The sequence below is a fragment of the Eleginops maclovinus genome, chromosome 2, assembly GCF_036324505.1.
Source record: "Eleginops maclovinus isolate JMC-PN-2008 ecotype Puerto Natales chromosome 2, JC_Emac_rtc_rv5, whole genome shotgun sequence".
Taxonomy (NCBI): Eukaryota; Metazoa; Chordata; class Actinopteri; order Perciformes; family Eleginopidae; genus Eleginops; species Eleginops maclovinus.
In genome coordinates this window covers 16,237,446-16,259,333 of record NC_086350.1, presented here as the reverse complement: position 1 = coordinate 16,259,333, position 21,888 = coordinate 16,237,446, and the positions used below count along the sequence as shown (strand labels likewise).

At 42.4% G+C, this 21,888-nt stretch overlaps 1 protein-coding gene across 2 annotated transcripts; it reads right to left on the bottom strand.

Moving 5' to 3' along the window:
- Nucleotides 1-1,226: 1,226 nt before the first annotated feature.
- Nucleotides 1,227-19,913, bottom strand: man2a2 (mannosidase, alpha, class 2A, member 2). 2 transcript variants are annotated; one of them, XM_063902971.1, is made up of 24 exons: nucleotides 19,800-19,913; nucleotides 17,750-18,523; nucleotides 17,082-17,339; nucleotides 16,835-16,979; nucleotides 15,490-15,661; nucleotides 15,127-15,254; nucleotides 14,723-14,896; nucleotides 14,086-14,272; nucleotides 13,300-13,477; nucleotides 11,187-11,389; nucleotides 10,310-10,492; nucleotides 9,849-9,963; nucleotides 9,657-9,727; nucleotides 9,386-9,551; nucleotides 6,799-7,035; nucleotides 6,435-6,557; nucleotides 6,122-6,236; nucleotides 5,729-5,862; nucleotides 4,980-5,121; nucleotides 4,486-4,619; nucleotides 4,179-4,256; nucleotides 3,527-3,721; nucleotides 3,326-3,439; nucleotides 1,227-2,662 (listed from the first exon to the last, which is right to left on the bottom strand). In XM_063902971.1, the coding sequence occupies exons 2-24, from the start codon at nucleotides 17,879-17,881 to the stop codon at nucleotides 2,510-2,512; spliced, it is 3,537 nt and encodes a 1,178-aa protein (XP_063759041.1). In that variant the 5' UTR covers nucleotides 17,882-18,523; nucleotides 19,800-19,913; the 3' UTR covers nucleotides 1,227-2,509. The 2 variants fall into 2 exon arrangements, with proteins under 2 accessions (XP_063759041.1, XP_063759049.1); XM_063902979.1 differs by lacking the exon at nucleotides 4,179-4,256.
- Nucleotides 19,914-21,888: the final 1,975 nt, after the last annotated feature.

The following is a 21,888-nucleotide window of genomic DNA, read 5'->3' as shown; positions in this document are numbered from 1 at the left end:
ATTTTAAAGCTTCTCAGCTCTTCTTTCAGGTTGACACGATAAGTAAACACTGGACAGCCTGAGAGAAATCACTAATATTTATCTGACTAGACTCATCTGTAAGCACAGACTGTACTGACTCAATGCTGCCCCCTACTGATTGAGATTTAATCTTTGGATCTGAAAAACAGCATGAAAATACACATTCACCAGTGCATCAGAAAGACTGAAACAAATCTAATTACTTTCAGATAAAGAGAAACGTTTTTTCCTTTCATTTTGTATTTTGATCTTTATTCAATCCCCATCTCCTCTTTTCTACTGCGCTTTTGATCCATCATGAAAAAGCAATTACAGAAGAGACCATGCCTTCATATATTACCTCTGAACAAACAGATCACATTCTGAAAAAATACATATATACAGAGACGCAGGAGAAAAGGTTGTGACGAGGTCAAACACGGGAGAAAGTGCAATTGAGGATGCATTGAAGTCTTTTCTGAAGACGCAGCAGCTGGAGGGGGAGAGGGAGGCTACGGTGCAGACAGAGAGCTGAATGTATTGAGAGAGCAGACATCAGGCCAGAGAGCAACAAAGCTGCAGACCTCCTGTGGAAAATGAAGACGAAAACTTGTGATGGAACTCAGTGGGGCGAGAGAGAGACGGTGGCGTAGTACAAAGTGGGAAACAGGTGGGCTTTGGGATGTCCGGACGCAGCTTTGGACACGGATGACAACATCCTCCACAGCCGCTGTGGAGTTAGATGCGCACCAGAAAAAGGCTGAGAGCCCCGGGATAAGAAGCACTGTGTGGAGCTGCAGCTCGTTTGAAGAAAAAAATATGTTCTCTGTGTTGAGGATCCCTGTGTCTGGTTAGATAAGACTCGTCTTTTTAAAGGGTCAGTACACCCACATTACAAAAATACAAAATGTTTACAGTCATTAATCACTTAGTGGTATCTTGACATGCAGACAGTTTGGGTTTTTGTAGTTTAAGGACACCAATTGAGGTGAATTAATTTGACTCATAACGCTCAGTTACAGAACTACATCTTAAAAAGGATGCAACGTGTTTGCTCCACCTCTACAGACTGTTCACACCTTATTGCTGTGTCTTACTTGCACACTACAGCTTATGAGCTACATAATCATCTTTATAGCAAAAGTTTGTTGAAGTTAGTAAACAAGAAATTAAAACTTTACTGTCTTATACAAAAATATGCAATGGCTTCTCCAATAACGACGCTATTTTTCAGTTGAAAATGTCTGAAAACATTTTAATATCTCTGGGTTTTGGATTGCTGTGTGTACAAAACAAGTGATTAAGACATAACCTGAAGCATTCTTCACAATTTGAGATTTTATAGATTCAAATTAGTTTTTTAAATCTTTAAGTGCAGTCTTTAAACTCAGATTTCTAATTGTTCTGCATAGCCAGAAAACACTGCAATTTGGATGAACTAACCCTTTAATTTCTGTTCTAAATCTTCACCAGGAAGCTTTCCCAGACACCCAGATTGACACATGAGTCCCAACAGTACTATGAATGGTCCCTGATAGTGTGCACTGTGACCTCAATACACCCCGAAAAAAATAAACCTTCAAATATTCATATAGACAAACTCTACATATACACACACACATACTGATATATCTGCCGTCCTCTAATGCATCTATGGTACACAACAGCCCCCCTCGACAGTGGTACAGGAATGATGGACATGTTTTCTGATCAACAAAGAGGAAGCTCGGAAAGGGAAAAAGAAGTGAAGGAAAGAAAGTCTCCCGACTATCTACACACAATACCAGCAAACAGAAGGAGAACAGTCATCTGATATGATTAATGACCTCATTTTTATCACGTAGTGACCGCCGTTATGTCTCTCAGACTCAGACATACTTAAAGAGTCGCAGCTCAGGTCTCCCCACGAGCTGAGAGGAGACCGCACATTCTCTTTGCTGCATTCGAGTCTGTCGAAAACAAAAAAAATTCACTGACAAGTACAAAAACAAATCGCCGTGATGTGTCTTCTTCATTGCATACAAAAACTAAACAACCCATACACCAAATAAAGCTTTGTAAAATTGCACTCTGATGTGGCATGAGTCCCAGACCCCCCACCCCAACCCCGTCATTTGGGATATTTACATTCAGTAGTTCAGTCCAGGATGGAGCAAAGATATAAAAAGACAAGAGTTCTTACAAAGCAGAACCAAATACGTTTCCATTACAGAGACAGACGAACCCCCGGTCGTATCTGAGGAGCGATCCTGGCAGTCCGTCTTGTTTTTTGGAACAGCTGCAAGTTCACCCGGGTTCTGCTGCACTCGGAGATGTCCACAGTGACAGCTATCGCCTGCCCCCTGCTGTGCAGTCCGTCCTGTTACAGTGGATCTTTCCTCTCCAGGCTTAAGTGTTTGTGGTTCTGCTTTACAAACAGAGAGACCCCCTCTGCTGCTAGTGTGTGGCCAGCATGGGGCCAAGAAGTCTGGAGGTTCTGTTTTTTTTTTTTTATAATTCTGGATGGCTCCTAGCGGAGTTTGAGCTTGAAGGCGGAGATCTCCATGGGGTCCAGGCTGATGGAGGAGTCGTTGGTTAGAGGCGTGCTGGAGTGCATCAGGGTCAGGGACATGGGCTGCAGCAGCTGCAGTTCCAGGTTCTTGAACAGTCCCGATATGCTCAGCTGCAGAGAGAGGGGAGGGCACGAGGGAAGAGGGTGTTAGTTAAAAACAAAACAAAAGCTGGGATGCAAAATTGAGAATGCAAATGGATTCAGATTTGCTTTCACAGTCTGTACACAAACACTCAAAACAAGTTACACTCAGAAAGAGGGTATAAACAAACAACAACATAACAGCAGCATAACACTAGGCTGATAGAAAATATGGAAATGAGAACATTTCAAGTTTAGTTTGGCAGGTAGAAAACAAATCCAATGGTGGAGCCATATTTCAGATCATTTATACTTGTGAAAGCAGCAATAACATGCGCATGTTCAATCAGATGTAAACAATCTGCATATAAAGTTTACCTTGAGTAAAAATACAAAGACATGAACATCATTAACAGCAAGTATTAACCGTAAAAGTACTCATTTGAAAAATGGCTCATATAATGTAACATTTTGTGAATTATAAATATTATTGATGCTTTAATATATAAGCAGATCTTTAATTTGAGAGGTTAGTCTAACCAACTACTTTATTTATGGTTTGTTACTTTAACCAGTAATGATGCATCATATGTGTGTGTGTGTGTGTGTGTGTGTGTGTGTGTGTGTGTGTGTGTGTGTGTGTGTGTGTGTGTGTGTGTGTGTGTGTGTGTGTGTGTGTGTTCCTCCCCTGACCTGTCCTTGGGTGGTGGTGCAGTTGAAGCCCAGGTTCTGAGCCTCCAGTCCGCAGTCCAGCGCCAGCCGGTGAAGAATCAAAGCTGTGTACGCAGACGGCGAGTGGGGGTCCTTCTGCTCACACAGGAGACACGTGTCAATTAAAAAGCCAACACAAGCAAAAGAGTAAAACCAACTTCAGTTTGTGCTACGTGTGCTCACCTGGCTGTGGATGCTGCGCAGGTTCACCAAGTGGAAGTCGCAGGGCAGGATGGACTTGAAAGGGGCGTAGGTTTCCAGGGGAGGGACGCCGCGTCTTTTAGGCAGGACGGGCAGCGCCAAGACCTCGTGGTTCAGGAAGGAGTTGGTCATGTGACTGAGGATGGACGGGAAGCTGGTTGTGGCACTGTCCATCATCTGGAGGAGGGCGGAGACAGATTAAAGACACGGCAAATGGTGGCGTAACTACTATTACGTCAATGACTCACTTCTAGAGATGTTTTGAAGCCTTTACTATATATCTATATATATATATCTAATTATACTCCAGACAGACACATTACTAATCAATGACAGCTGTGGCACTGTGCTCTAAGAGCATTAAAGTGTTTCTAACATGATGTTTGATGTATCAGCAGTATTTCCAGAGAGCTGGATGATTAAACTGGAATCCATGCTTTCTATTCTCTGCCAATCTGTATTCATTTACTTTGTATTCAATTATGTCACTTGTTACCTTCAATTCCGTATCATAAATATAGCCCGGTTTGGCTATGACTATGTGGTGGAGAAGAGAAAAAATAGGAGCTGGAGCTACGGCAAAGACTAACACGTGGGCTAACAAGCATCCTTTTGGTTGCCTAGGCAAAATTACCTTTTGAACTCCGTCGCTCAAGATTTTGGAGAGATAAGAATGAAACAAAGAGGAGAGTTTTGCAAAGAGGCCTTCATGCTGAAGGTAATGGAGTGGAAAAACAAAAAGGAAAATAAAGTGAGACAGAAGATGGTTACAAAAAGACAGATGGGGGGGGGGGGGGTAATGAGCACTGACAAATGACATGGACACAGGTGTTAATGAACATAGATGAAGTGTGTGAGACATATATGACAGCTTTGCACTGAGCTTGAGGAGAGTCGGGTGCATGGGATTATAGGATGGCCGTGGCTGGGGTCTTACTGACCGTGTTGCCGATGGATCTCCTCTCCAGCAGCAGTCGGAAGCGGTTGGTGGTTTTCTTGTTATCCTTCAGGCCCTGACCCAGCCCGCGATTATCATCCTGCATCAGCCGCCGGTCCATAATCACTTCAAGCTGGCCTGAGGGGGGTAGGAGGAGGAGGAGGAGGAGCGAGGAGCACATCTATTACACTAATACAGCAGCCTGCGTATTGAACTTCTGAGACATCAGTCGATGGAGACAAACACTTTGAGTTATCCGTCATATACAAAAACGCCTGCATTATTCTCATAACGATGATAAAGGGATTAGCTCGGTACATTGATATGGGAGTATGAACCTCTCGAAGGGCAAGAGGGAGAGAGTGCTTCAATACGATCCCACACAGAGCTACAGACAGTTAACGGAGAAAAATTGAGTGCATTTCAGAGATGACTCCCACTCAAAATGAAATGAAGAAAAATACCAAAACATTAAATAAAATGTATCGAGGTACGGACCGCTCTCCAGACTGGTGACACCCAGGGACTGAGCCGTGTGCAGCGAGAGGCGGTTGTTGCTGTCCTGGATGTACGCCTGGCTCGGCATGGGGTAAAAGTTGGCCTGCAGGGGAAGCTTCATGAGGTGACGGCGAGGCTGCATCTGCAACAAGAGATCCATAACAGAAGAAAAAACTATCAAGTCAAGTCGAGTCAAACTTGAAAGAGAAATAGGCACTGTACCAAGCTTCAAGAAAGTCAATTAACCACCATTCTGTGTTTGTTAAAAGTGTTTTGATTCTATAAAACATGGATATGGAAAAAACGTTACAGGACATGTGAGATATAGCCCTCCATTCCTTAGGACTACTCCAATACTTCCCTGCAAAGAGGGATCATGGTACATACATTTATACAAAAACCTAGCTTTGTGAAAAATCCCCCTGTTAACCCCATACCATAAAATATGGTTCTGGTTCAAATTGGACCACATCATAGCAGCCAATCAGGCGAAAGCAGTGGTAAAGTGACAACCAACAAGAAAATAATCAACTAACCCCGGACACCTCCGACTGACAGCATCTTTCTGCTTTTAACAGAATTACAAAAAACATTTCTCCCCTCTTTTGCACTATTGCAACTGACTGTCCCATGTAAAGATTAATCAGGAGTAAGTATCATCTTTAGTCTCTCCAAAGCATGCAGGGTCTAAAACGACAACAATCTTTCCTTTTTCTGGTCCGGTTTGAGATACAAAGGGCGGGACAGACCTGGAAGCCATTGAGGTCTGTGTAGAAGACGTCTCCACTCTGGATGTCAGTAACCAGGCGCATTGCCAGCTCCTTATTGGTCTGATCACGGATGTCCACGGCGGTGGTGATTTCTATAGACAGCCCATCCACCCCTGAAGGTACAAAACCATAAATCAGGCGCAGAAAGAAGGGAACGAAACAATGTAATCTACAAATGCAGGATAAATGTGAATTACAGATAGTATTTTGCATTTGGCTGCTTATGGGAAATAACGATCATCATTGAATTATACATTTGTTTTGTCCAAAATATTAGCCCTTGTTGCACTGTACCATCTGGTGAATTTCACAAAGAAAGCTTTTGCAAAAGCCATTTTAAGTGATTCCATGTGCAGTAAGTCTAATTATTACCTGGCACATTGTGTATGCGAATGGTCTGCTGAAAGTGCTGGTAGTGTGCCACCACCTCGGAGAAGAGAGGGCCCTCCACCACACGCACCACAGGGGGCTCTTTCTGGTTGTAGGGCTAAAAGAAGTGAGTGGGGAAAAAAGTGGAATCATGACTAACATTTGTGCTAAAAATAGGAGGAGGCGGCAACAGAAGTGAATCAAGAAAAGATGAAGCAGCCTTCCTGCCCCGAGCACTCCAGCATGACACAAAACACTCTATCAAAGCCTTCGGAGAGACAAGTAAATGTCTGAGGTGCAACTATCAAGAGAGTACCTTTGCTTTCCCATCAGGCAGGAAGAGGTAAGCACCACTTTTGTCTTTAGAGGGACGGGTGCCATAGACCATGAACTGAATCTGAACCTTGATTTCCTGAGGATCATCCTTTCGCTTGATACTCTGCAGATAAAATAGAAACATGAATAGTAAGAGAGTACATAAAAAAAAAACTGAATAAGAAAAGAGATGAAAAGATGTTTGAGTCGCAACAAGACACTTCATGTTCGCTTTGATCAAACACCAGGGTTCATTGGGAAATGAAGCTCTTTTTATCTTGTAAAAAATATATAAAATAACAGCTGAGCAAATCTTTGATTCAGACACAATGTCATCCGATTGCAGGAGTCGATGAAACACAAACCTCCAGCAGGCCTGTGGTTCCAGAGAAGCCCAGAGTGAGAGCCTGGCTGCTGATGTAGAAGGTCTGCGGGTCGGACTGCTGAGAGCGGACAGGGAGCGGGTCCAAGGCTCGAGCAGTGGCGCCGCGACCCGACAGCCTTAGCAGCGTGTCGGAGCGCAGCGTCAGGGGCGAGTCCGCAGAGTCGTAAAGGTGAAACACGGCCAGGCCAAACGCCGGAAGACGGACCATGAACGTAGCCTCGATGGGGGGGGGGGAGGAAAATAAAGCATTCAAACACAATTACATTTTAAAACAAAACGAAGGCTGTGTTTTACAGTGCCAGCTCCATTTCCTTGTGAGAGGACCACAAGCCTTTCAATAAAAGTTAAAAGAAATGAGACATTAGTAACAGTGTGCTGTAATTAAACTGTGGTGAGAGGTGGTGTTAATGAGACAGTTTGTAGGCCTCTGCTACATTTAAATTCACTGCTTTGTGTGGGAGGACAGAATGTTAAATGGGCACAATAAATTAATCGGAAAAAAAGTGGCTGAAGCAAATGGGATGTTTTTTTTACTAGTGCAGATTCAATTATAGTACGAGCTGAATCAGTTTTAGTTTAGAGAACTGGAGGAGAACATTTATGCTAGCCTGCAGGTAGATTAAAAGAAGGAGGTTAATATTACACATATTAGTCTGAGGCCTTTTTGTCCAAAATGATATTCTGATTTCAATACCTTTAGTTGCGTTTCTGCATTAAGTTACATATAAACTGTTTTTGCGAATTATGCTTCTGTGTAAAGGAGCTTACAATTTACACACACACACACACACACACACACACACACACACACACACACACACACACACACACACACACACACACACACACACACACACACACACACACACACACACACACACACACACACACACACACACACACACACACACACACACACACACACACACACACACACACACACACACACACACACACACACACACACACACACACACACTAATTGAGGTCATTTAATTCATTATCTTCACTAGACATACATCAGAGAGTATTGATTTAGCATTGTTCTCCTATAACTGATTTGATCCATGAGTTCTTCATGGTCAATACCTGGTGCCTAAATAACCCACAATGCAGCTCAGATGCTAACAACTTAATCTGTACACATGCGGCGTTCAGTGTCTTTTTTTTTCTTCGGATCTGAGCCTATAACAATAACAGACCCAGTTTAAACAATGGTGGAGGTCTGTGCACCAGAGATGGAAATTAACTTTGTTGCTCACCGGCCACTGTGGCTGGTGGATTCTAAAATGTACCAGCCACTCAACTTTTTTACCAGCCACTTTTTATGAGTAATATATATATGCGTTAATGTTTACAATATAATAGGGTATATTATTGTTTTTCTAATCAGTAGGTCTACCAACTAGTTTTTCATCAGAATTGATTATACAATAAGTAGGTGCTACCAAGGAACTGAGTTGCAAATGTTACAGTCTTACTGCATATGATATGATAAACCATACACAAGTATCTGCCATGTTAAGTAATGTTTATTCTGGGAAACATTGTGCCATTAAACTTCATAAATGTACCTATTTTCTCAGGAAAAGGTTAACACTTTCAGTCACAGACAACACAAGCACAAGCCACTTGCAACCATTACAAATACAAACCATAGGCATAGACAGTGCATCAAACTATCCAAGATCCAAGATGCTTCATAGAAAAGGATGATCTCCAAAACATCAGCGAGCAAACTTTTAGAGAAGTCACCACAGTTCAGCATGTTAAACCCTGAGTCCACACAACAGTACAGAACAATTCTGTCAACCTCAATGTCCCAGTTCCAAATGTTACATAACTAGCTATTTTCAGGACGTGAACATGACATTTAGATGACTCGTGGTCCTTCACGGCTTCCAATTTCAGGTTTTTTTGTCCCCACGATGAAGTTGTTTGACCTGTGAGCGTCCGATGCGTACTGATGACAGGCTGAGCAGTACATGGTCTGGCTCGTTTCCTCGTACACCAGCCTGTCGCGATGTATTGTTCGCCATCTCTCATTAAAAAAACGCTTAGCCTTTTTTTCGGTGGTAGGTCTACTATCCCCCCCCCACCTCCTGTACACTCTCCTCAGCAAGTCGTTTCACCCCGGTGATGTAACGCCACATTTTTGGTTTAAACTAGCAGCTGTCCTGTGATGGCCGCAGGTTTAGGTAGCCGTCCTGCAACATTCTTTATCTCTCCACAACAAATAGTTCCACTTTGATTAGCCTGCTTTGATTTAAGCGCAGAGTAATAATTGTGGATAAGGAGTCGGAGTGTCATTCTCACGCCGCTTCGGCCCAATCAGAAGCACATCATTTGACCGGATCTGACTGTATGGTTGTGGAAAGCGCAGTGGTCATGCGTATGACCCATGTATGATAGGCGAATTCGATCGGATATGACTGAAAAGTATTACCCCACAGTGGCTGGTAAAGTGACACAATATACCCGCCAGCATACAAATCCACCCGCATTTGGCGTGGTGCTAATTTCCATCCCTGCTGTGCACATACTGCCTAATGGACCTATTCTCTTACCTCAAACACCTCTGCACTCATTTGACTAGCAGAGCTCCACTGAGCGCTCAGCTGCACAGGAAGGGTCTGTCCGTCCTCGGTAAGCACCCGCACCCTGACCGTGTTGACCAACACAGTGACCACGCACAGACGCTCCTGCTCGATGGGGTTGAACAGTATCAGGTACCTGGTGGAGAGGAGGAGAAAAGCAATCAGAAACGCAGTAAGGGCAAGCAGTGTCTGGTGTAGGAGGCGAAGGATATGAAATTTGCCAGGGGGATGCAGATAATACCTAGGGCCTGCTGGGTCCAGCTCGATTAAAGTGCGCTGAGGCAGAGAGTCTTGAGTAGCACGCCTGTCATCCTACAAAATGAAGCATGTAACAAAGGAAACACACTGAGAATCTGCTTATTCCGTCCCCTGCAGGAGTATTCAGACTGGGTTTTATACAGTGAAAGAAGGGACCTTCAATGTTTGCTCTTACCGTCTCAAGGAAGGGCTCAGTCTGGTAAAAGCGATAAAAGTCTTTGTTTTTCATCACCAGGAAATGAGCGGCATTGATGATTACTCTCTTCAGACCGATGAGGGAACGCAGTAATCTGGGGAGGAGGAGAAACAATCAATGGCTGACTGCAGCAGTCACAGCACAGTGTTCCTCTGCTTCAGAGCATTGAACAGGATGTCTAAAACAGCCACAAAGACACAGGATTAAAAAAGAGGAGGCCTATTTTATTTCATATAAATTCCTTTTTGTTTACCGTTGTCTTTATCAATTTTCCATATTGAAAAAACATACAGACAACAAAAAACCGAACATGACAGCAACGCTAAAACAAATAAATAGAAAAGACATATAATACTAAATACGTTAAATAAAAATAAATAAATGCATTCCAAGGAGTTTATATTAACCAATTCGTCATTTGTTTTTTTAAACCTCTTTACCTGGTGCCGTAGTCAACGACGACGTTCTCTTTTGCAGTGCCAGTGATGGCGTCGTGATGTTGAAACAGGCCGATACTCTGCCTCGCATCAACGAGCAGAGCGTAATCTGAGACCGGGTAGCGCCCTTCCATGCCCGCATGTCGAGCGCTCGCAACTGCCAGGCTGTAGAGGACCTCTGCCCCCCTGAAGAAAGTGGACAAACAGTTAGCATCGGGGAGACATTTAGTAGCTCTGTTAGCTAAAGGTGTGTTCAAATGGTTAGGTTTTGTTGACTGCCGAGTCTATGAAAAAGTGTCCTTTGAGTTTAGTTGAAGTAGGATTAAACTGCCTTGTTTGCTATGTTCCCTGAAATGTATTTGAAGTGTATTTTAAGAGAGTTTCTTTTTGTGGATACAGTTGTTTGTTTGTTTGTTTGTTTGTTTGTGTAACCCCTAGGCAAATTCTTTTTTTTGCTGTTACTTTTTGACTGCTCACAGTAGAGAGAAACAGTAGTAGATGAGAATTAAACATAAATCAAATTAAACCAATGGAATAAAACAAATAAAAAGGTCTATTTTTCTGATCTTTAAATTAAATTACACATGTGAAAAACATACAGAAGGACTAAAACAATGTAAATAATATCGACTAGATTCAGATATGATTAAGTGTTATGTATAAAATGAATTGTCTTTCCATCTCGGAGTGATACCAGGTTTATTGGTTGATTTCCCTTTGTACACAGGATGTTGGAGGAACGCTCCTAACTCCAGACGTAACACCTACATCTTATTTGCAATGCAAATAATAAACGAAGTGCCTGCTGTAGAACTCCCTGACATAAACAGCTACAGCATCAATAATGTGCCGCAGGTTTTAGGTGTCATATCTGCCTCACCTGAGATGTGACTCTAATATGCGGTCCAGGCTCTTGTAAAAGGGCCGAGAGGTGAAATAGCCGGTCCAGTAGTGGTCCTCTCGGTCTGCATAGGCGAAGAAATCTCCACTGAGCACTGGGAAGTCTGGGGGTCTGGACCCTTGGGCCACTCCGTTTGCTTTGTATACAGCGGAGAAGTAGTCAGTGAGCGTGCCGAACTGAGCCTGGAGGAGCAGACAGACAGATGACGCATTGTTAAAAACATAATTCACTCAAACACAGCTGTGTGTGTGTGTGGGGGGGAAGAACATTTCTCATTATAATGCGCCAACATCGCATTGTGACATATTCTTTGTTCTGTCAGCAAGTTAAAATAACACTGCATGATTCATTATCACAAAAGGTTGTGCAGCCAAATACCCGACACACCACATGCTGAAAAGCACAAAAACAATGAAAAACAAGCACATATAATATACAGTGGGGCAAAAAAGTATTTAGTCAGCCACCAATTGTGCAAGTTCTCCCATTTAAAAAGATGAGAGAGGCCTGATATTTTTATCATAGGTATACCTCAACTATGAGAGACAGAATGAGAAAAAATCCAGGAAATCACATTGTCTGATTTTTAAAGAATTTATTTTCAAACTGATTGTGGAAAATAAGTATTTGGTCAATAACAAAAGTTCATCTCAATACTTTGTTATATACCCTTTCTTGGCAATGACAGAGGTCAAACGTTTTCTGTAAGTCTTCACAAGGTTTTCACACACTGTTGCTGGTATTTTGGCCCATTCCTCCATGCAGATCTCCTCTAAAGCAGTGATGTTTTGGGGCTGTCGCTGGGCAACACGGACTTTCAACTCCCTCCAAAGATTTTCTATGGGGTTGAGATCTGGAGACTGGCTAGGCCACTCCAGGACCTTGAAATGCTTCTTACGAAGCCACTCCTTCGTTGCCCTGGCGGTGTGTTTGGGATCATTGTCATGCTGAAAGACCCAGCCACGCTTCATCTTCAGTGCCCTTGCTGATGGAAGGAGGTTTTCACTCTAAATCTCACGATACATGGCCACATTCATTCTTTCCTTTACACGGATCAGTCGTCCTGGTCCCTTTGCAGAAAAACAGCCCCAAAGCATGATGTTTCCACCCCCATGCTTCACAGTAGGTATGGTGTTCTTTGGATGCAACACTGCATTCTTTCTCCTCCAAACACGACGAGTTGAGTTTTTACCAAAAAGTTCTATTTTGGTTTCATCTGACCATATGACATTCTCCCAATCCTCTTCTGGATCATCCAAATGCCCTCTAGCAAACTTCAGACGGGCCTGGACATGTACTGGCTTAAGCAGGGGGACACGTCTGGAACTGCAGGATTTAAGTCCCTGGCGGCGTAGTGTGTTACTGATGGTAGCCTCTGTTACTTTGGTCCCAGCTCTCTGCAGGTCATTCACTAGGTCCCCCCGTGTGGTTCTGGGATTTTTGCTCACCGTTCTTGTGATCATTTTGACCCCACGGGGTGAGATCTTGCGTGGAGCCCCAGATCGAGGGAGATTAGCAGTGGTCTTGTATGTCTTCCATTTTCTAATAATTGCTCCCACAGTTGATTTCTTCACACCAAGCTGCTTACCTATTGCAGATTCAGTTTTCCCAGCCTGGTGCAGGTCTACAATTTTGTCTCTGGTCTCCTTTGACAGCTCTTTGGTCTTGGCCATAGTGGAGTTTGGAGTATGACTGTTTGAGGTTGTGGACAGGTGTCTTTTATACTGATAACGAGTTCAAAAAGGTGCCAATAATACAGGTAACGAGTGGAGGACAGAGGAGCCTCTTAAAGAAGAAGTTACAGGTCTGTGAGAGCCAGAAATCTTGCTTATTTGTAGGTGACCAAATACTTATTTTACCGAGGAATTTACCAATTAATTCTTTAAAAATCCTACAATGTGATTTCCTGGATTTTTTTTCCTCATTCTGTCTCTCATAGTTGAGGTATACCTATGATAAAAATTACAGGCCTCTCTCATCTTTTTAAATGGGAGAACTTGCACAAGTGGTGGCTGACTAAATACTTTTTTGCCCCACTATATATATATATTTGGCATCGCTGTATCCAATGGTTGACTAAACGTTTTCTCACTTGGACGTGCAGCTCCGGGTGAGAATTCATGTAGTCAAACAGCTTCTGGTAGTTGTTGAACTGCTGATCCCACTCCAGCGCCTTGTCGTAGCGGAAGTCATCTCCCAGAGGGATCAGAAGCACCTTGCTGCGGTAGAGTTTGGACTTCTTACGGTACTGATCCAGGAGCAGGTTTGCCCTGATTGAGGAAAATGGAGAGAAAGAGATTGTTGGAAATAAAGGAAAGACTGAGGGGACACACCTCTTGGCATCCAAACTGTCCTACTTTGCATTTGCCAATTTTGTAGGGAAATCACTATGACCTTGGAAAGAGGAGGATCAAATTAACCCTGGGGATGTTTTTCATTAGCTACTAAAATGTGTCCTCTGGAAAGTTCTGGAAAGACTATCTGCAGGCCATGTCTGTCCCACCGTTCATCCACCTCCTCTGATTGTTTCCATTGGCGCAAGTTCAGGGAGAGTTTATTTGAAAGGGACAAGTACAAATAACATTGAGAGAGTCGCAACAGCCGAGACCAATGTGTGCATTGTGTGTGTGTGTGTGTGTGTGTGTGTGTGTGTGTGTGTGTGTGTGTGTGTGTGTAGCCAATTTCCAATACTATGCTAAAAAGTAAGAAATGTAAGTTTGAAGACATCATAGCTTGACTTGTAGTATTTTGTATGTTGTATGTATTGCAATAATGGAGATTCTTATGTCCTAGACTGATCTAGGCCACTATCAATGTGTAACCGAATTCATGTAAAAGTTTGCCTTTGCGTGTTCAAACTATTGAAATAATGTCTCACCTCTCTGCCACATTGGCCTCCACCACTGGTTTTGGGGGCACTTTCCAGGGGCAGTTTATCCGACCACCTGGTAACCTCTTGAAATCGAACTGGCAGCAGATCTTCGGGTCGGGCCCACAGGTGTGAGGCACGTCGTAGCTGTAGAACGGCATCATGTGGCAAAACATATCTGTTTTTGATCCGGTGTCTGTGGAAGCAGTAAAGGTGAAATCAATTAGCTTGAGAGAGATTAACTTTTATTTTGTTTTGACAGTAGCCTCAAAACTCCAGAATAAAATACACTATTGCTCCGATTAATGGCGAGTTTGTGATCATTGACCTGTTAAGTTGTTGGTTATCTAAGTTCATACCTACAGTGTTCACCCAAACAGAATGCAGCATCACAAATGATTAAATCTAACAGATAATCAGGAAAGGAATTTTCCATTAAGAAGAAACACACAGAAGATCTTCAGCAGATGTCAACTTCATTAGGAGATAATGGGAGGCAGAGGCTATTACACAGTGGTCGTTCTTCCAAAACGTCCTTCTCTTTTATTAGCCATAACAACTGGCATGCTGCATGACTCATTCTGCAACGAGCTTAACACAGATAAGTACATGAATCAGATGACATGGCTGGCTCTGCTCCACTCACCCCATGCCTGCCTCCACATGAATTCCAGGCTGCGGGTGGAGGCAAAGTGTTTTTTGATGGAGTAGTGAACCCTCTGGATGAGCATGCTGGTCAGGTTGGCCTTCTTCAGCAGATAGGACATGGTGGCACTGTGACCAAAAGGGTCTACAGCCCAACCGCTGCGAGGAGTGACACCTATGTTTGACAGGGCGCAAGTTCAGGATTACCTCAGAGAGAAGGCACATTTTAGAAAATATTCTGCCCTGCAGGGAGAATCAAAACATATGTTATCACCCATTGAGTGAGGGGCTGCTGCATGTGTGATAACAAGTTTACTATCCAACTAATAGATTATTGGTATCATTTTTACTTGTATATGTTGTGGAGGACATTCGGGTGATATGGAATCATTTCTGACTGTGTACCTATATTTCTCTCCAGCCACTGATGTCCCTCAATGAGCTGGTCTATCATGGCAAAGTAGTGAACGTTGGCTTCATCCGTCATAACCCAGCCTCCTGTGACAATCTCTAGCTGCCCTCCAAGGATCAATCTGTTGGACAGAGAGGATTAAGAAAGCGAGGTGAGGATAATCCAGCCTTTAAGAAGGAGATTCCCATTAACCAGATAACAAACTATTTTTGGAGCAACTACATTCCACCAGCTGGTAATATCCACAGAGTAAAACACTGTAATTAAGACAAGTAAGCATTGAAGGAATCTCAACTAATTGTGAAGGGTCAGGTGGTTAAATGACAGGCTCAGTGGTTCTCTAAGCTGTGACTCACTTGCGCATGGCCTCCTGCTTGTGTGCGTCTGCAGTCTCCCACCACTTAGAGAAGAATGAAATCTCAGACCATATGAACTTCCTTCGAGGATCCTCGGGCAGCTTCACCACTACGTTGTTCAAAATATGCTGCGTCTGGTCTGTGAAGTACTTGTCAAAAGTCTTGATCCAACCTAACAAGACAAGAAGATCAATATGAGCAATTTGCACAACAGATGGCAAACAGGATGTCAGCTTCAAGCTTGACTATCTTTGAAACAAAACACCTCCACAGCCCGACACCCCTTTGTGCAGCCGGCTGATATTAAAGACATGAAAACAGGGCAAGTAAGAAACTCACAGCAGTGGGAAAAGTGCTGCAAGAGATCAGAAATAAAACTCATATTTTATTCAAGTTGAGCAGCTCCCCTCAGAAAGCTATTTTGGAGTGGTTTCAGAGAAAGTGACTCAAAAACCGGTTCTGAACACTTTCATTGTCCAACAGGGTAGAAAACCTCAGTTTAGAAATATCCTGTCAAATATGTTTCTTACATATTGAAGTCCAATACATTTAAGAGAAATCACGGTTCTGCAGAATCGTAATCAATGCTACAGAAGTGGAAATGTTTGAGTAATCATATTTAGTGAGGGACAGGACTATTGACTGCTCTGTTTTAACATTGTTGTTTGAAATGATTACCTGCATTTCACCTAAACCCTTAAAATTGCTTCCTTGCATTTAGTCAAATGAGCTTAAAAGTAAACCTGCTTCACTTGTCTTTAGAGAGTGCTGAGTATTTGCTTACTGATTGCCAAACTCTCCTACTGTTGACACTACAAAAAAGGTTGCAGCCAAGTTAAATGAAATGCAGCTCCAAATGAAGCTCATTCGAATTGTTGATGGACAGAATGTGCAGGTTCCTGCAGCCTGTCAACATATCAATAACTGTCAAGAAAGCAAGCATGTGGCAGGCTGGTAAACAAGTTTAATGGATGTGTCATGCGAAAATAAAATCTCAGCCAATCCCACCTATAAATAGCTAGAGCTTTTGAATGCCAATATCTTTCTAATTCCATTGTTTGTGACTAAGCCGTCAATCGTTTCAACATTATGCTAATAATAATGAGAACAAACAAATTAAATTTTGAATGATTTCTGCATCACTGGCCTCCCACTCAGATGACGACTCCCAGTCGCTGGCTTGTCTACAGACAAGACAAATTTAACCTGATGGGAAAAGAAGTGGTTCTGACATGCTTGAGGCTGAGTTTAAAAATCTATTTAATCAGACAGACTTTGAAACCAACACAAAGACCTTTACAACTTTCAACAAAGTTTCACTATGTATTATAGCTTCTCAACTCACCTGGATCATTGTGGGAGTGGGGAACTACAAATACTTGCAGCGGTTCATTGTCCCACTCATCAGGTTCATAAGTAATGTCGAAGCCCTGTTTCCATACGCCACCATCAGGGTTGTCAAACTTGAGGATTGAGTACACATCCAGCATCTAAAATGAAATACAAACTCATCATTTGCTCACAAGACACAGACCAAAACAAATGTTAATAGCCGTGATAGGATTTTTTTGTAGGGGCAAAAACTATTTTACCTGAACGTCTGCTTGACCATGGCTGCCTAGAGTAGATTGGCAATCCTGGGGCTTGACAGCGAGGAAAGTGGGACGGCCGTCGAAGGGTAGGACCCAGGAACCATTGGCACTTCTGAATGGCAGGTGGCCACTGGGAGACACAGCTCCTGTGTCTGTGAGCTCCATCACAGAGTCCTTTATGTGGCTGATAATTTGGTGGTTTTCTTCCAGAAGCTGCTCCAGCTGCTCTATCCGGTTCTGCAGAACTGAGATTTGGCTCTAAAAAACAGACAACAATCATAAATCAAGCAGATGTGGGAGATCATAAAACATCCATTAACCAAAGCCACATTCTTCCTTTCTGGGACAGTGAGCAAGAGTTAGCTTAAACACTAAATTGGACGATCTGCAATGGAACAATATTCAGCCATGGTAACTAAAAACAGTAGGATAACAATCAGTCCTGAAGATATCTATACATTCAGGGGTACAGGATGGTAGAAGTCCACTTCAATATTAAAAAATATGTTTTAAGCCTTGAGTTAAGGGATGAAGAAATTTCAAATAATGGATTTTTATGTTGAAACCTTCTTTTATCTAACATATGTTGTATGGGAACAAAAAGAAGGGCAACACTAATAAGTATACAAAGGGGTTTCAAACACTTCCACTACAGCCATTTTTCTTACCCGTGGAAAGTTCCCGCCATTCTGTCGCCTTGCAGGGTCATGTTGGACTCGATCCAACATCAGATACAGTGAAAATACAGCCACACAGAATATGGCTCCTCCACACACTGTCACCTGTTTCCTCAACTTCATCCTCCTCTGGAACAGGATTCTTTCCAGGGATTAAATATTAAAAAATGACCTTGACTGTGTTTTTTAACGGAGCAAAAAAAAAAGGTCTTTGAATGAAATTATTCAAAGTGCTAAGGAATGGGAAATGAGTAGCTACACTGGTATTACTGTTTCCGTTGCACTCCTGCGATGAAGCCTCCCCTCACCATACTGGAGACCACCAAGGGGGCTACAGCAAGTGGCAGCAGTGGACAAGGGTACTAAATCAGCAATAGCTGGCAAGCAGTCTGTCAGCTTTGGCCAAACCACAGCCACCAGTGGGCTCCTTCAAAGTAGCCCTTGTGTTCAACCATCCAAATCGATGAGAATGAAGGAAAAGGAAAAAAAACAAACGCCGCACGGAAGGGGGTCAAACAGGAAACCTAGTGTGCCTGCAGCATCATGCGTTTTGCTGCGGGCCTGCTTTCCTGGTCCGGTCTTCACTCCCACAGCACAGTCTAATCCTCCAGTATAGCCAGAGTCCTTTTTTGCTCAGTTGGCCTCCAATGCCACAAAAGTTAGCCCTCTAGGCTCTGGCAGTGTAACGAAATAGCCTGAGAAAAGACCAACTTGGCTTGGAGCAGCAGCTTTTGAATCAAGGCTCAACTCTGCCCAGGGCAGCTCCTGGAATTAAAATGAAACAAATGTCATTCTTCTCTCAGTAGGATAGTTTCAGCTTATCTACCGTGGCAGCACAGGCAGTGTGTCTGTCCTCGATCACAAGCGGCAAGTTGAAATCACATAAAAGGTTGTTCTTCAGCTGTTAAGAAAATGTTATATTAGTGGATCATTCACAAATGTGTATTCAGCCATACAGAGAGGAGCTGTCATTGACAATAAACACAACTGAAAGAACTGTGTGGGAGAGTGAGAACTGGATCTGTAGAGTAAAGTAAACAGGAGGAAAACAAAAATCGAGCTGAGCACATTGTCCTATGTTTGCGAACAGCACTAATACGTGTTCCTGTTTCCCTCTTAGTGCAAATCCGTTCACTATTCAGTCCGGGACTATCATAGCAGCACCACAGAGAGCCGGGATAATAACCTGGTACATGTGCTTAAGACTTACTGAAAAATAGCTTCACTGTCAGTAGGAAGACAAATACTTCTTAGATCATCTGTGCCACATGATAAACATACCAACAGTAACGGCTTTGTTAGTTGGGGTGCCTGACAGATAACTACAGCTCTTCATTTAAGTGACAAAATGCAAAGAGCACCACAGATGTCAAGATACTCCCATGATAGCATTTTTGCATCGAGACTAACATTCCTCAAAATGCATTATTCCCTGTCTATACAATCAAATTGACTCAATGGGAGGCACCTAGGTTAAGGTTTAACTTGCATGGTCTTGTGATCAGCTCTCGGTTGGCTGCCAGTCACTGTGTGTTTCTACAAACTTAAGAGCATTAAGATACATGCACTTGGACGTTATCCTGTGCAGGCTCAGTTACATGGCACCTTGTTAATACATTTGGCTCGTTAGCGACATTAACGTCCTCTGCCAAACTTTAATAATCCCTTAAACATTAACTAGATATCAGGAATATGCAGCTAATCAAGCTAGCAATAGCCCTCAGTTGTCCTAATATTAAGTATCCACATCAGTTAGACTGGTTTACAAACTAGCAAAGAGAGCCGGACAACGTTGGTATAACGGCTGTAATCTAATGATTAATCCAGGTGAAACGCAGTCACAGCTGTCTTTCGTGCTGCATGGCAGATTAATGTCTATCCGCACAGACGATAGCAAGTATCGGCTTGTTAACATTAAGACAATACGTGGCTGATATTTCCTGTCTAACCATTCACTTTCTGTCTAAATCTCAGCCAACACTCGACTACGACCTTGGGGACCCTGTCTCGTTGTGAACAAAATAAAAAAATCTGACGTTACCCATCAAAGGAGAGTAATCCGGAAGAGTGTAGAGCCCAGCAGTGTGTGTGCTTCTAGCTCTAGGCTGACAGATTACCAATTGAAGCGGTTAGCCTAGCTGCTAGCGCCGTTGAGCTGCCGCAAAGGCTTCTGGGAAAGAGAGGAGCTGCGCACCAATCGGTGATAGGACATAATTAAATAAATATAAATACATGCACCATCCTGTCTTTTCTAGAGTGTGTCTGCAATGCCTCACACATGTAGACTTTACTGAAATGTAATCAAACGAATATAATGATTTAACGCACAAGGTGGATGTTGAGCTACAGTATATGCCATCTGTTGAACTATGAAATAGATCCTATTCACTGTAAGACATCATTATAATGAAAATAGTAAGTATAAAAAAAGTTTGGATCGCAGTCAACAAGCAGATCCAAGCACAGTAGACACACAAAACACCCCTTGCAAAGTGCTGTTTACAACCTATATACCACACTATATGACCCAGTTATGTAAATTAGTTCATGTAATGTACAAAACAATATATTTTGTTATCCAGAATTATTGGTAAATTTTGTTTGGAAAGACACACTGAAGCAAAGTCAATTGTATAATGCTCCAAACCCCTCAAATGATCTGCCTGAGGATCTGAGAGCTGCTGATTGAAATCTTCAAACTTAAACTTGAAACCAGCCAAGGGTTTGATTGGAAATTGTGTGATTATATTTTTGAAGTATTTAACTTGTAACATGTAACTAGACAGAGGGGTTCAAGCTAATGCTGCACATGTCTGTCACTATAAATCACATGTCTCCAAAGTGAAGAGTTAACACAACACTGAGAAGCTCTTTGGATGATATGTGATGATGCTTTGCATACGAGTCACATAGTTGTGTTCTTTTGGTGGACTATCCAGGAACTCTTTTTGTGTTTATGGAATTTGGAGGCTAACCAACACTTAAATTATTAACTAGTAGCTTGTGTAGGACATGAGGAACAGATGGTAATGTTTTTTTTTGGCTTTAGTCACAAGAGACAGACTACTTTTCATGGGCCCACACAGCTATTCAAAATGCTGTCTATAAAAGCATTCTTTCTGTACTCAAAATTGATTTGGTACAAGTAAACACACCAGCAATGACATAACCTGGTTCTGAATGCATAATCTCTCACAAAACCGGGTTCTGATATTGAGCAAATGTTTACACAGCTGGTTTTCAAACTGGGACTCTTCTTTTTGGGTTCCTTTTTTCGCTGAGGCTTGTGGATATCCTGTGGATCAAGTATACTTGCAGTCTCACAACAAGCCCGACCCTAGTGACATACATACCACCTAGGCTTGCTGATTATTCTTCTAAATTAACAAAGCTGCCATGGTAATTTGATAGTCTTAACAAGTGTAGCTGAGAACAAAGCCCACTGGGAACCTTGTCTCCACAGAAACCAAGGAAACACAACAATAGAGCTCGGCTGTTGTGGTATACGAGAGTCCCCAGGTGACTTAAGCAGGAAATACAGATAAAAGGACACTGCCTTTTGTTGTGTTGACCTGAAGGGAGACACTGTTGCAAATGCACTTTGGAAAGAAAAAGGTAAAAACTTAAAAGGCAATGTGGAATTTTTGCTTTAAGTACTCCAAAAACTATTGCCATCCACCAGAAAATAAAAAACCCTCCCTCTTGTGTAAACATTAGTATACATTTGAAGTGTAGGGACCTTATTTAAGTCTGTTCATTTTGTGCAACCCTATATGCAATACTTTTGTCAGAGAGTTGATGCTACAAGTGACGTTATTGTATAAAGTTTTTTTTTGTATAATTATATTTCCATAACTTATGAATAGTCAAGTGATTAAATCCATCAAGTCTGCAGTTGGTTACGTTGTTAATGAAGGGATTTAAATAGCCTAAGTGGTCAACAGTCAAACCAGCCAAAGCAATCTAAACCTCTTTAAATGCTCTACCCATTTCTGTAACTGAATTGTTACATTTTCTGCATTCTCTTGGCTCCCCAAAGCACTACATTACTACACGTTGAAAAGGGAGTTTTACTTATCATACTGTATTTAGTCTTTAGACACATGAGAAAACATGGATGAAGCTTAGAA

Bases quoted from the DNA above. Each gene is read 5' to 3' on its own strand.
- man2a2 (XM_063902971.1), bottom strand. From the start codon at position 17,881: ATGAAGTTGAGGAAACAGGTGACAGTGTGTGGAGGAGCCATATTCTGT. The intron at 14,273-14,722 runs GTGAGTGGAGCA...CTGCTTCCACAG, and splicing joins CATGTGGAGGCAGGCATGGG to ACACCGGATCAAAAACAGAT. The intron at 9,552-9,656 runs GTATTATCTGCA...CCTCTCCACCAG, and splicing joins CTGGACCCAGCAGGCCCTAG to GTACCTGATACTGTTCAACC.